General features: G+C 32.5%; 2 protein-coding genes across 5 annotated transcripts in view; one reads left to right on the forward strand and one right to left on the reverse strand.

Moving 5' to 3' along the window:
- The window catches only part of LOC126736327 (LIM homeobox transcription factor 1-beta.1), a 28,126-nt gene extending 19,012 nt beyond the window's left edge, over window positions 1-9,114 (forward strand). The window contains exons 1-7 of one of the 3 annotated variants that reach the window (XM_050440647.1): window positions 4,051-4,416; window positions 6,369-6,579; window positions 7,733-7,863; window positions 7,951-8,150; window positions 8,209-8,497; window positions 8,555-8,716; window positions 8,772-9,114. In XM_050440647.1, the coding sequence (XP_050296604.1) occupies window positions 4,305-4,416; window positions 6,369-6,579; window positions 7,733-7,863; window positions 7,951-8,150; window positions 8,209-8,497; window positions 8,555-8,716; window positions 8,772-8,830 (1,164 nt within the window). In that variant the 5' untranslated portion in view covers window positions 4,051-4,304 and the 3' untranslated portion in view covers window positions 8,831-9,114. Of the gene's footprint in view, window positions 1-4,050; window positions 4,417-6,368; window positions 6,580-7,732; window positions 7,864-7,950; window positions 8,151-8,208; window positions 8,498-8,554 lie in introns of those variants that run through there. The other 2 variants (XM_050440640.1, XM_050440655.1) reach the window with 2 other exon arrangements.
- Window positions 9,115-9,452: 338 nt separating this feature from the next.
- LOC126737227 (U6 snRNA-associated Sm-like protein LSm2) lies at window positions 9,453-14,111 on the reverse strand. Of its 2 annotated transcripts, none has more exons than XM_050442024.1 (4): window positions 13,957-14,111; window positions 13,375-13,442; window positions 9,911-10,001; window positions 9,453-9,853 (listed from the first exon to the last, which is right to left on the reverse strand). In XM_050442024.1, the coding sequence occupies exons 1-4, from the start codon at window positions 13,957-13,959 to the stop codon at window positions 9,728-9,730; spliced, it is 288 nt and encodes a 95-aa protein (XP_050297981.1). In that variant the 5' UTR covers window positions 13,960-14,111; the 3' UTR covers window positions 9,453-9,727. The 2 variants fall into 2 exon arrangements, with proteins under 2 accessions (XP_050297981.1, XP_050297972.1); XM_050442015.1 differs by lacking the exon at window positions 13,957-14,111 and adding an exon at window positions 13,564-13,796.
- Between the last annotated feature and the right edge of the window lie 61 nt (window positions 14,112-14,172).

Below are 14,172 nucleotides of genomic sequence, written 5' to 3' on the forward strand. Positions count from 1 at the left end.
AAGTTAGTCTTTCGTCACAGATATCTTCAAAAAGTTCTCAATGTCTTGAACACCAACAAGGCAACCGATAATATAACGGACTGAACACCACATACACGCTTTTTAGTTCATTTTGTTGTATTGATTTCGTATAATCGCTGTTCAGTCCGCATTACCCTTAATATATACCCTTGATATATATCAACGATTTGCTAGGAACCACTGTCAATCCAATCTACAGCTTTGCGGACGATATAGCATACTTATTTCCACATTTAAGCCCGCCAAACCAATGACAGCCGCAAGTTCTCAGAATCTCAGGCAGCAACAAGTAGCTTCAATCAACAACGATATTAGAGCAATCTTGGAGTGGGGCGGTAACAATCTGGTCAATTTTAACGCTAAAAAAACGCAGGCTGCAGTGTTTACGATGAAGACTAACCTTGGTGACCCGGAGCTGGTTATGGCAGGGAAAACATTGCCAATGAAATCATCTTTACATCTTCTAGGAGTCGAGGTCACCAACAGTGTGTCCTGGCATGACCACGTTGCCGAGGTCGCCAGGGCGGCTTCCAAAAAACTCGGAGTGCTTTTCAAAACGAAAAAACTGTATACACCAGAACAGCTGCTGACTCTCTATAAAGCTCAAATACGCCCTTCCGTCGAGTATTGCTCGCATGTCTGGAGCTCTGCACCCAAGCATAGTTTAAACCTGCTGGATTCTATACAGAAGAGATTCTATACATTCGTCTTATAGACAAACCAGAACTGACAAAGAGTCTGGATAGTCTGGAGCACAGGAGAAAGGTGGCTGATCTATGTTTATTCTACCGTTATTATCACGGTAAGTGCTCCTCTGAGCTGACAGGCCTGATTCCACCCAGGGCTGTTCCGGCAAGAAGGACGCGTCTAGCAGTTGCGGCTCATTAACATCGAGTCCACCTGCCTACCTCAAGGATGTCGCTGTATCGGGACTCATTCATCTGGAGAACATCTTCTTTGTGGAACGGGCTTCCACCTCACATATTTCCCGACGCATACAACCTACAGCGAACAGCGATTCAAGATAAACGCCCACAAATATCTTCGCGCAAGCACCACTCCAAGAGTGACATAGGACTTTCCGCTTGTGCTTGTGTTTACCATTAAAAAAAAAATATTTCTATTGTTGTTTCTTTATATAAAAAAAAAACAAATTTGAATTTTTAATTTAAAATACCGCCAATAGTATTAAAAAAGTATGCGGTCGTGCCTAGACCACCCTTTTACACCAAAAGAAGAGGTCGCTTCTCTAGAGATTGGAAACGTCTCATGAGTTTGGTTTTCGAAAATACATGCCTACTGGTCTTCTGGTAGCCTATATCAGGATTTATGGTCCACCAGGTTATCGTTGATACTTCGCAGATGTTTCAAATTAACGCTGGTGTCCCTCAGGTGACAACATCTTGTTCTCTACACTTTTCCTATTATACAGGGTGAACCAATGAAAACTTTCCACCGCAGTTTTTTTACGTATATTACAAAATGTTAAAAAAACCTCTTATTCATCAATTTTTGGTTCGAGGGGGAAAAAAAAATTTATAATTTTCAACGCTCCAACTTCATCCTCTATGCGGGGGTGGGTATCAACCCCAAAATCTTAAGTAGGAATAGGGGTTGTGTAGCACCTTATTTAAAAGGTCTTTTTATTCTGATTCTATCCCCTAAGTTTAAAATTAATAATGTCATTTTTTTCGCAATGTGATCGCTTGTCAAAATTTTCCTGTTATGACTTGTATAAAACATTCAAAAATTTAAACAGCTTGTGTCCCTATGCAGAGGTTATTGTGAACCCTAAAATGTAAAACGGGGATGAGGATTGAATTGCACCTTATTTTAAAGATCTTTTTATTCTGATTATATTCCCCAAGTTTAAAGCGGCTGTTTTTAATTCTCATGTGTGATAGTTGATAGTGAAATTAAAAGGGTAAATGGATAATGTATTAAAATAACAAAAATAATGCAAGGTATCGAAGTAAAAATGTCTCGCATACCTATGTCGGAAAATTAATGAATAATTAACGAATTTTTGGAAACTGGGACCGTGCAAAACCAGAAGCACAATCCAATTTAAGTAGTCAATAATGAACGCACACAAATTGCTGTATTGAGGCGCATTAATATGGATAAAACCTTCAATACCAGGCAATATCTGAAGTGTCCGAATAAGTGTAAGACGGATTTTAATAATCTCACGATTTTTTTCCTTACAAAGTAAAATTACTCCACGAACTAAACAAAATACGTCAAAGATATGAGTGAAAGATGTATTGAAAATCCACTTTTTGTGTACAATCTTTGTTTTTCGGGTGAATGCTGATTCTTTCAGACAGCTCTGCTCCAAATAGTTTGCATAAGACCTAGAGGTGGAAATACACAGTATTAAAAAGTTTTCCAGTACTTTTATTAAGAAAAACTATAAATTTGTTTCTAACATATTTTTGCCGATAAAAAAACTTCGGAAATTTAGGGTGATGCAAAACTTTTAAATCTAAGTTGTAGTTAGGGAACTTGTATATGAACTGGAAAACCAATTTATTTCAATTTCTTTCAGGCAATAAGACAAAAATTGAACTGTTTAGTTTAAAAAACAAAATTTAAAAATTAGTTGAAACAGGAAATTTTAGTAAACATCTATTTGATGAAAAGAAAAGAATATCGATTAAACCCTATACCAGGATTATGAGAATATTGATTACACGTAATACTTAAAATTATTGAGTATTAAATACAAGGTGTAATCAATATTCTCGTGATTTTCATTATTACCTTCATTGACTACATCTTTGAATATATTAATAATCATGATATTAAGAATATTGATTAAAGGTTGAGAGTCCAAATATATATGTTACAGGAAAATAATTTTAAATAAATATTTAAGTTGTCTGAAGACAATAAATTACCTATAAATAATGACCTGAAAAATAAAGAATATTAATCAAGCCCTGTAACTTGAATATGAGAATATTCTCTATTTATTTTATATTACATATTTTGATTTCTAGAGTCTGTAATAACCAAAATAAGTCAGTTCTATACAGGATGTAAATCGACATATTATCTACGTTATAGTTATAAAATTTGTGTATGAACTCCTGGAAAATAAAATTATTTCAACTGTCTGGAGAATGAAAAAAAAATTATTTTAGTTGCCCGAGTGTAACAAATAATGTTAAATCAACGAATAGATAAAAAATATTGATTACACCCTGTAATAATGAAAATAGATGGGTACTAAATACATGTTATAATCAATATTCACTTGATTTTCATTACTATCCTCATTCGTTACACATAAGAAAATTAATTAGAGTGTAAAACCAAATTTATGTTATAGGGAAAGAATTTAAACATGAGCTTCCTGTTGATTTTTATTGCGATACTATGCATATTTAGTATTCCCTTGATCTTCATTATTCTCTGCACTGATTAGGCGCTTTATTATGAGAATATTGATTATTATAAGTATTCAACGCCGTGGACATATATTTAAAAAGAATATAAATGCTTAAAAAAATGTGTTTAGACATTTATTAGCAGTAAAAATTACTTGAAATGTCTGAAGAAAATGTTAAAAATCTATCTTAACTGGCTGAGTGGAGTAACTTAAGGAAAAAAAAAAGAAATTTTATTAGAGGTTGCGGTTTACCCTTTAATGATCAATGTCGTACATTCTGATGCTCAACAAGTCAACATTTTTCTAATAGAGTTATCAAAACTATAAAAAAAAATATTATTTAATCTTATTTTATTTGACATTCGACAATATTACAACCCCTGGCTTTTACACACTGAACCAAAGAAAAACAAAAACTCGCGTCTCCCTTCAGGCAGATAAAACCCAAATATCACAATATAAAAACAACCATAAAAATAATATCTATATTATCCCGCAGTATATATATATACATATATTCCGGACATTTTTATATTGCGCACGCTCCTTAACCAAAAGGGATCTCCGGGATAGTCCCGCCCCTATTGTCCCGATGGGAGGCGCGAACTCATCAAGTTGGGTTGGACTCCACAACCCCCTTTTGGCATTGACATTCTTTGTCGCTTTTGCCTGCGACAGTAGTTTGATGAGAAATCGGGCAATGCAAAGTCTATGTACGAGTTTTTATAAACTCTTCGTAACTTTGTTTTTTTTTTAATTGCGAACGTATTCAGTTATATCGGTTTCTACTCTTTAAGGAATAAGTGATATGATAAAAAATCTATAGGATTTTAAAGGGGTGGTTTTATTTATATTTGGACAACTTGTGTGTGCACTAGTGAACAAAATGCTGGAATTTTATCCCCATCATCCTCATCACCATTTGGGTTTGAATTCTGGAATGCTTCATGGTGAACATGGAGGACCATTACCAGGAACTGAATGTAATGGTAGAACAGGTAATGTTAGAACAGGCCATCTTCCTTATTTTAATTCTAGGAAAGAACTGCCTATTTCATAAGCTTTTCAACAAAAAAAGAGTTGGCTTAGCTATTAACTGAGAGTTATCGATCGTGGCAAAATCATGTATTTCAAAATACATAGGAAAATATGAATTTTATTGCAGATCTCTGTATAAAATTCAACTGGTTTTTCTTGAGTTTTATGGTTGTGATATAAATTATAAAAAATTACTTATTTGTTTTAGTAATAAGAAATGTGACCAAATATTCCGAGATCCAGACACGGCATTGCAATCCAGACATTCCAATTCGCACATTACCACATGTATAGAATGTTACAGACACTTGAATTAAATTACTGCAACAGGTTACTGTTTTTTTCATTTTTAAATTGTGTTAAAATTACTCACAAAAAAGTTATTTACTGCTTGGCAACGTTGCATATATTCTTGAGTAAGGGGTATGGTTACCAGTGGCAAAGAGTTTGATTACCTATGTAAAAATAGGTGTTTTTAAATGGAATAAAAAGTAAGAGAAACACAGGAAGACGAGCTCAATTAAATATTTTAGTTTTTGTACACCAATAAATCAACAACTTGTAATAACCTTAATGAATTTAAAAAAAAAAAACTAAAGAAAGAAAAGCTAATTGCATGAAAAATGAAAAATAGTTGACTTTAACTGTCTGGAAAAATTATGAAATAAGACTACTTTCATGTTTTAAAATATCAAATCGTCGATGATTCAATGTGAAAAGAAAAAAACTTTTTATAAAAATTTTTGTGATGGGAAGAAAATTACTAAAAAAAATCTAATCTGGCTGAAAAATTGGCTTTAATAAATGCCTGGAAAGTAAAAGAAAATAATAGTTTTCTCTGCCTCGAGTCATCATTAGGTCAATGACGTTTGAAAAAAAGGAAAATTTTGGTTAAGCAATGTATTTCAAATGCCTGGAAAAAATAAGAAATCTTTACAACTGTCTGAGAGAAATTTAAAAAAAACTGCCTGAACTAGAAGAAGGTGTTAGAGACGTAACTGCCTGAAAAAAATAGAAAATTGGCTGAAAGAAGCAATATATGACTGCAACTTCCGGGAATTCTAAAATAAAATAAAAATATGTTCACTGTCCTAAATCATCAATGACTTAAAAAAAGAGTTTTGTTAGTGATGAGAAAGTTAAATTGACCTGATTAAAAAAAATACAAATTTATTTCATGTGTCTGGATGAAACTGAAACATTTGTGCCTATGTACACTGCATGAACAATTTTGAAAAAATCGAAAAAGCATCATAACATTTCAGAGTTGATAAAAAAAGAAGAATGCAATGCAGGGAGAAGTAATTACTTTCTAACTATTTGAACTAGTAATTAATAAATTTCTGCCCTAAATCACAAATAAAGCAATAAAAACAGTTAAATCAAGCAATTAATAAATATATATTCTATTTTTTTACAATTTCTTAAAAAAAATTACAATTATCTTAAAAGAAATGTAAAGAAACTATTGCATTCTGATGATATTTTAGTCAAAGAACATTGAATTTCTTTTACGGATAGGTGAAGAAAAAAGTTTTCTGACATTTTTGTTTAAATTCTTTATTATTTTATATTGAAAATCATTGAAGCAAAACTTAAAAAAAATTATTTTTAAGAAAATAATCACTTCAAAAATTTAAGAAAAATATCGCTTTTTACCTTATATGTATATACAAGATCCATTTTTTTTATGATTTTTGGTTTATCATGTCCGAAGATATGGGAAAAAATGATTCTTTTTAACTTCCCTTCTACCTGAATTAACTCTAAATTGTATTTATCTTAACTAATATGGCTCTTAATCTTTAGCTTGAAAAAAAGAGTTTTCCATAACAAAAAAGGCATAAATTAAACGTCAAAGTTTGTCCCAAATATGCAAAACTTTCTAATAGATGCCAATTCTTTATTCTAGACTTGCCGAACCCGGCTTCCGTCATCAAACGGGAACAATTGCATGAAATCTGCGAATGTTGCGGTCAAAAAATCCAGGACCGGTATCTTATGCGAGTAGCGGATGCTAGTTACCACGAACACTGTCTTTGTTGTAGCGTATGTGGAGTTCTACTGTCACATTCCTGTTATACTAGAAATATGAAACTTTATTGCAAGACTGATTACGATAGGTATGTATTCTCTATATTATCGGTTATATGAGTTATAGAATTTTTTTTAATAAAGGAGTAAATCAATCTTAAAAATGGGGAGATATTATAGAAGTTTCTGATATTCCTGATAATGGATTTGAGGGTAAAAATGTGATTCTGGGTTGAATATTTTCCTAGTTAGGTCAGAATAATTTGGTGGGGTCTATTTTTTGTGCTAATTTCTTTAGAAAAATTTTCCTATTTTTAAGAATATTTTCAGGAGATAAAAAGAATATTATTAAAAGAATTGGGAAAAGAAAGTGAATCTATTGCCCAATAATTTCATATAGAAACGTTTCTTGTAGCTCAACAACCCTCATCTGAGTAAGACCCAAATTTATCATCCTAGAGCGATCAAATTTAAAGCTTTCAAAGACAGTAAAGTTTTGGACATTTTTTGGACACACAAGCATGAATTCCTGCTGTATTTGAGGATAAAAATATGATTCTGTGTTAAGCATATGTAGTTCTGTTTAACGTTTCATAGATAGAATACATCGCACATCAAACTTAAAATTCATCCCTCGTTTAATTTTATCGCTTTTAATAGTAAGTTTCATGCTCGTCCAAGCATAAAAATTCCCTGCCTTTTTCATCGCTTATAATATAGACACATTTCTTTGGCACGGCTCCAAATAAGAATAAAAACGTTTTAATAAAATAGGTAGGCTTGCCAGAAGAAAACGCTTGCAGCATGCTCGGTTAAATATTCGTCCTGAGGCTTTGAAAACGGGCGTCGGGACGGATCTAATATATAAGCGTCGCAGGCGTCAAGGTATTTAATAAAACGGCTTTGTTACCCTTCTCACGCCCCCTCTACACGCTCAGTCATCACGTTCTTTTCCCTTTCTTTTGCTATACAGGCTGTTGTTGCATTTGTTATCAAATTTAAATATTGTTACATAATATTTGGGAATGAGATAAACTCTTTTCGATTTTTTCCACCAAAATATAGAAGGATTTCTAAGGCTTTCCTAAATTTTCCAAAGATGTTTCTAGATCTTTCAGAACATTAATAGCGGGTCCATAATGTATCTAATGATGCTTATGACCTACCTGAGGCTTATTCAGAAAATTCAAAACTTTATTTTTATTTATTAAAATGCCAATTAATATTTTTTATTTTTTGTAGGATATTTGGCGTCAAATGTTCCCGCTGCGGAGACCGACTGCTACCTCAAGAAATGGTTATGCGAGCCCAACATCACGTGTATCATTTACCATGTTTCATATGTGTGGTATGTTGTCAGCCACTTCAAAAAGGTAAATTAACCATCTGACAATAAAGTTTATATTGATTGATTGAAATTATGCACCATTTTCAGTTAAATAACAAGCATTTTGTTACAGGGGAACAATTCGTATTAAGAGCAGGACAACTTTTTTGTAGACAGGACTTTGAAAAGGAATTGTACCTTATGCAACAAACCCACAGCGGAGACGAAGATCTTATGGAAGAGGGTAGGCCGAGGGACGGCAGAAGAGGACCTAAAAGACCAAGAACTATTTTAACATCAGCACAACGGCGACAGTTTAAAGCTTCTTTTGAGGTAATAACCGCCCTCTCTTCTCATATTTCAAACATTATTCTTAATAAATCATTTATAGGTCAGTCCAAAGCCATGCAGAAAAGTTCGAGAGGCGCTCGCCAAAGAAACCGGATTAAGTGTCAGGGTAGTGCAAGTCTGGTTCCAAAATCAACGGGCCAAAATGAAAAAAATACAAAGGAAACAGAAGCAAGATGACCGGAAATCACCTAGTGATAAGGATAAAAGTGAGAAGGACGAGAAAGCGATCAAGCAAGAATCGAGTCCTTCGAGTAGCGAATTCGGAATGGGTCTTGGGTTTGTGAATAGCGGTAAACCCTTGAACCCAAATATGCCATATTCGCCCGACGGTTAGTTTTAACTCGCAAACATTTATCAGCATTTGTTAATATTCCTCGGTTTTTCAGACAACTACCCAGCCCACTCAGGAGAATCTTTTTGTAGTTCAGACATATCCCTTGACGATAGTACAAATTTCGATCAGCTCGACGAAGGAACTTCGGACACCATGTCGATTCAAAACATGGATTTGCAATCGCAGTCACATCACCACGAGAATTCGACTCCTGGTACCGTAACGAATCCGATCGATAAGCTTTATCTTATGCAAAATTCCTATTTTAGTGGAGACCATTGAAACTCTCGTTATAAAAATGGTGCAATTTTGGAGTCAGATTCGCTAAATTTTATATTAATGTTTACAGATAATGCAAAATAACATAACATTCGGGGTATCTTAATTTCGAGGCTTTCCAAAGTTAAAATAAAATTATTTTTTTCGGATTTATTTATAATTGGCCAGAATATTTTGATTTCTTAAACATCATATTACACAACTTTACCCTGCATACCAGATTATGACGCATATTTTACTATTTTTGCGAAGAGTAACTCACTTTGAGATATTCTCGTATTAAATTGTTAATGGTTCCAAACATCCTTTACAAAGTATATTAAGATTCTATAAAATGTAACTAAATTGTGTAAAAAATCTAAAGTATTTTAGAGAATCTGAAAATAAAATGTTAACTCCAACACTATTGTGTATTAGTTTTATGGAAGTGAGTACATGTATAGATATTTCTAATGCCGTACTATTATTTATTTATTAATATATTTATTTTGTACAATAATATAGATATTTCATAAAAATTTAAATATATATATAAAGAGAGATTAAACTTTTTTTTTACTGAATATTTTTTTGTTTAATTATCTTGAAAGCTTAGTGTATTATTCCTTTTCACCATTATTTGAATAAAGATTTTAAGAGGGACAACAAGTGTTAAAAATAATACATGATGATGTGATTTTATGTTTAACATGAAGTGATTTTATTAGAATACTCATAGTGTTAAAGTACTCAGTGCAGCATTTCAAACACTATGCCAAATAATTTGAGACTTATTACATTACAGTTTCAAGTTTTGCCTTATAAAAGTAAATATAATAGATACAAAACAATGTAAGCTGAATGCTAAATGAGTAACATATTTTAATACATAAAAATAGGTTTGGATGTACGCCATTTAAATTATTTTTTGTTGCCTTAATTAGAAATGTAATATTTGTATTTATTCTTATCTTGTTGGTGCAGAAGCTTCCTTCCTCGCGGCATCTTGTAGAAGCTGAGTATCCACTTCGTCGGCTGGCAGTTGAACATACCGGACTACAGATCCTCTTATAAAGCAATTCTTTACAGACAGCTAAAAAAATCAATTTGTGAAAAGAAAAATTTAGAAAATATTCTTTTAGTTATTTACCATGTGTGGATATTTATCTGTATCTGTCACACTTATATCTGTAAGTTTGATGTTTAAATACTGGTCCACTGAATGAAGAGTTCCACATATACTATAAAAAAATGTTTGTATATAAGCTGCATGGTATACCAGTAAGGAATATAGGTGTTTAACTGCTTTTAAACTGTGTATTGACATGTTATTTGCTATATGGCACTAAACACAAGAAAAACATTCCTATTTTTAGAATGTTTTCCAAAAAATTGTTCTTATTTAAGATAGCATTGGTTTTGTTTTTAAGTGGACAAAATGTTCCAAGTACCATATTCGATTTGGGTGTATATTTTCAGTGAATTTTCCTAGATTATCTCAATAATAGGATTCATGAGCTTGTAACCTCTATATGCTGTTAGCTTAAGTAAATTTGTATAATTTTTATTCCTTAAAAATGTTTTATACAAAAACATCCTTAATTTATTTATTTAAATTGTTTAAAAATTTGTTACATGTTAAATGATAGAAAAAAGTAATTATACTAAACTTAACCAAAAGAAAAAAAAACTCATACACCAATATATAAATCAAAATTTCAGCTTAAACACCAACAGCAATAAGCTCTAAACAAAATTGTGAGAATATACAGGGTGATTTTTAAGTTGATACTTTTTTTTAACTGTGTATAGAACTCGGTAAAATAATTTTTTTTTTCAAATAACTTTATTCAAAAAACCGAAAAATAAAAAAAAATGCATTGCTAAGATGTTATAAAATGAATCCAATACGGTCCTCTCTAATTTAAATAAGTTCTTCAAAGTTGTCACCATTAACTTCAACACAACGATTTGCTCGACGTAACCACTGTTCCGTAACGGCACGCAATAGAGAAATCGGTTTTTGTCTAACTGTTGCCGTAGCCTGCTCAATACGTGCTGTTAGTTCTTCTTGTGTGTCGATAGGCGTCTTGAAAACTAAACTTTTCATATACCCCTACAAAAAAAAGTCACATGGATTTAGGTCTGGCGACCTTGGTGGCCATGCAACTGGTCCACAAAGCAACCACAAATTTGTGGTTGCTTTGTGAACTGGTCACAAAGCAACCACAAATTTGTGGTTGCTTTGTGAACTGGTCCATTTCGGCCAATCCGCCGATTTGGGTAACTTATATCCAAAAATTCGCTCACTTCTCGTCTAAAATGGGCAGGTGCTCAATCCTGCAGGAGCCACATAGCTTGCCTGATATTCAGTGGCACGTCTTCTAACAGAACAGGCAGATTATTTTGCAAAAAGTCCAAATAAACATCGCCCGTCAAACGGTCTGGTAAGATAAATGGTCCAACAAGTATCCCATTCACAATTCCTGCCCACACATTAGCAGAAAAGCGGTGTTGAAAATTGGTTCTGCGAAATGCATGGGGATTATCAACAGACCAAACATTTGTATTTCGAAAATTGTTAATTCCGTTTCGGGTGTATGTTGCCTCGTCCATGGCTAAAATTTTGTTCGAAAAATGTTGATCATTTTCATGTTGTTGTAGGAACCATTCACAAAACTGAACTCTGCGGGGGAAGTCTTCAGGCAGTAGCGCTTGGACACGTTGAACGTGAAAGGGATTAAATTGATTCTCGCGCAATGTTGTCCATACTTGTTTGACTTAATCCGACATGCCCTGTAACAACTCGAGTATTTGTTGTTGGATCTTCTTCGATGAGATTTAAAATTTGTTTTTCCCTAGGAACATTTTCAGGTCTCCTTCCTCTTCCTGCATGCCTTCCACGATGTTCCCATAAATCGCCAGTATCCCTACCCCGTTGAATAAGATTTATGAAACTTCTGGGTGTAGGATGATTCCGCAAAGGAAAGCGATCTGCGCATAATACCGAAGCAGCAGCAGCACTTTGAAGACACTCTCCATAAATAAGCAACATATCCACAAGTTCATTGTTTTCATAACGATGTGCCATTTTTAGGATTTGCAAATTTAAAATTAACAACAATAAACCGTGTAAAAAGTGTCTAAGACTAACTGATCGGTATAATGCGTGATCGATAATACAAAAATTCGAGCAAAAACTAAACATAAACAGACGATGAAAAACAAACCCATACTCACTTTTTTTATTCTGTATGTCCCTTGTTTTTCCCCTGTGTATCGAAAAAAGTTATTTGAAAAAAATGTATATTTTACCGAGTTCTATACACAGTTAAAAAAAAGTATTAACTTAAAAATCACCCTGTATATTGATTGAAGCATCAAGAATATTGGAGAAACATTTATGTCACACAAATAAGAAACTTTATTAAATAGAAGGCACATTACATATTAAAATGATTTGAACAACATATTAGAGTGAGGCTTGATAAGAACAAAGGCCAACAAAAAATTACAACAAAGAAACACAAGACTGTTTATCAAGCTATTAACCATTCCATATAAGAACTCAAAAAATTAGATACTTCTAATTGTTGGTGGTGCTCAAAACCCCTTACAAGGTATATACTAATAAGCCTATAAATAATAATATAATAGTATTTAGTAAACCTAGGATAAACAGAGTCAATCAAATCAATGTGGCACTTGATAAATTAGATTCTACAAGATGCTGCCATATTCCAATTTTGACCTGACAAAGCAGTTTAGACATAGATTTTGAAATAAAGCTCTGAGAATTTCCAATTATAAATCCAAGATCTTTCATTGCTGACATCACAACACCATTAAAATGTTGTATAAAAGTAAATTCTGAATTTGTTACCAACAACACTAATCTGAATAATTTCGATGAGCATGGTATTCTTGATAGAGTAGTTGCAAGTCATGAGGATTTTTCATTTTGAATAACTGACCACACTACACTTCACCACATAGCTTGTTATCAGCTAGTTATCAGTACACCAAATCTCAAAGAAATCCACAGTTTTAAAGAAATAATCGTAATTATTACAAAATCCCATTTATGGCAGTTGAGTAAGCCAACTAAATGATTGATAAATGAACAACAGACTTAGGTTTGAATACTATACACACTGCAATCTATTAAATAGGTATGAATAAAACAAATTAATTAGACTGAATGAAAAGCCCTATAAATGTAATTTATTCAAGAAAATTTATATCGAACTTTTTTTGAAAATTGGTATATATAACATCAACCTGACTCCTAGGCATCAATGGATTCACAAATATGTAAGATTAACAAACTAATCCACTAATATTCACATGTCAGTTCCATGAAACATTAAGGCCATTATTAATTGCATTTGCAGAAGAGTATAAGCATTTTTAAAAAAGCACAGATTTTGCTTATTTATACATTGTTTACATTCACAGACCAATATTTCAGAATATTTTTAAACCCTTTGTAATGTGCAAAATGTTCTTTAAGTGAAGAATTGATTGGTGTTTATTAGACTATTATAGGGTATGCATTAAACTTAATGTCGAAGGAATAATAGTTACTCTTTTTATTTTATAATTATTACATACCTTAGGTCATTTTTCAGCTCCACAACCACATCCTTGCCAACAAGTGACTTAAAGAAAGAATAGAAAAGCTAAAAAAAAATCTTGTTAAAATCACCAAATATTAAACATGCTACATAAATATTAACATCTATTTCTAATGGATAACTTTGATTAAATTTAAGGTAACCACAGAGTTTTTATACACCCTACCAAGACCATTTTGGGTACTTCCGCTGCATAGGATATAGTAGATCCATAATTATGAAAAATGTTTATAACAAAATTGTGTGTGTGTTTATAAGCCATTATGCATATAAAGCATCAGCTTTAAGACTTAATGTTAGCAAAGAAATAAGATACACATGTTAATTCCTAGTCTAACAACTTCACTGGGAAATGGTTTACTTGAAGTGTTAGAGTTAAGTCTTAAAGATATAAATTTCAGATTTTTTTATAATGGCCCAAGCTGATTTCTCTGTATGTTTAACTAAAAGCTTACTGCCTTCTGAAATGGTTATTTAATAGAAATTATTGTTGCAGGAAACCTTTGAAACAACGCCAAGAACTACGTTTTTCTTCTTAAATGTAAAGCGTTCTCCTTACCATTTTGTTTTCCTTAAAGAAAATAGCTTTAGTAAGACTTAAGTAAGGCTTTGGATCCAGGGATTAAATGCACCAGAATTATAACAACCCAAAGAAAAACAATACTCAAAATTTAAAAATTCCTAACCCTACTTTTATCACATATACATATAAAGAAATGCGTGTTGCCTAAGGAAATTTGACATTTAGGACGCTTCTAGTTCATTACACTAATCA

The sequence above is a fragment of the Anthonomus grandis genome, chromosome 1 (assembly GCF_022605725.1).
Source record: "Anthonomus grandis grandis chromosome 1, icAntGran1.3, whole genome shotgun sequence".
Taxonomy (NCBI): domain Eukaryota; kingdom Metazoa; phylum Arthropoda; class Insecta; order Coleoptera; family Curculionidae; genus Anthonomus; species Anthonomus grandis.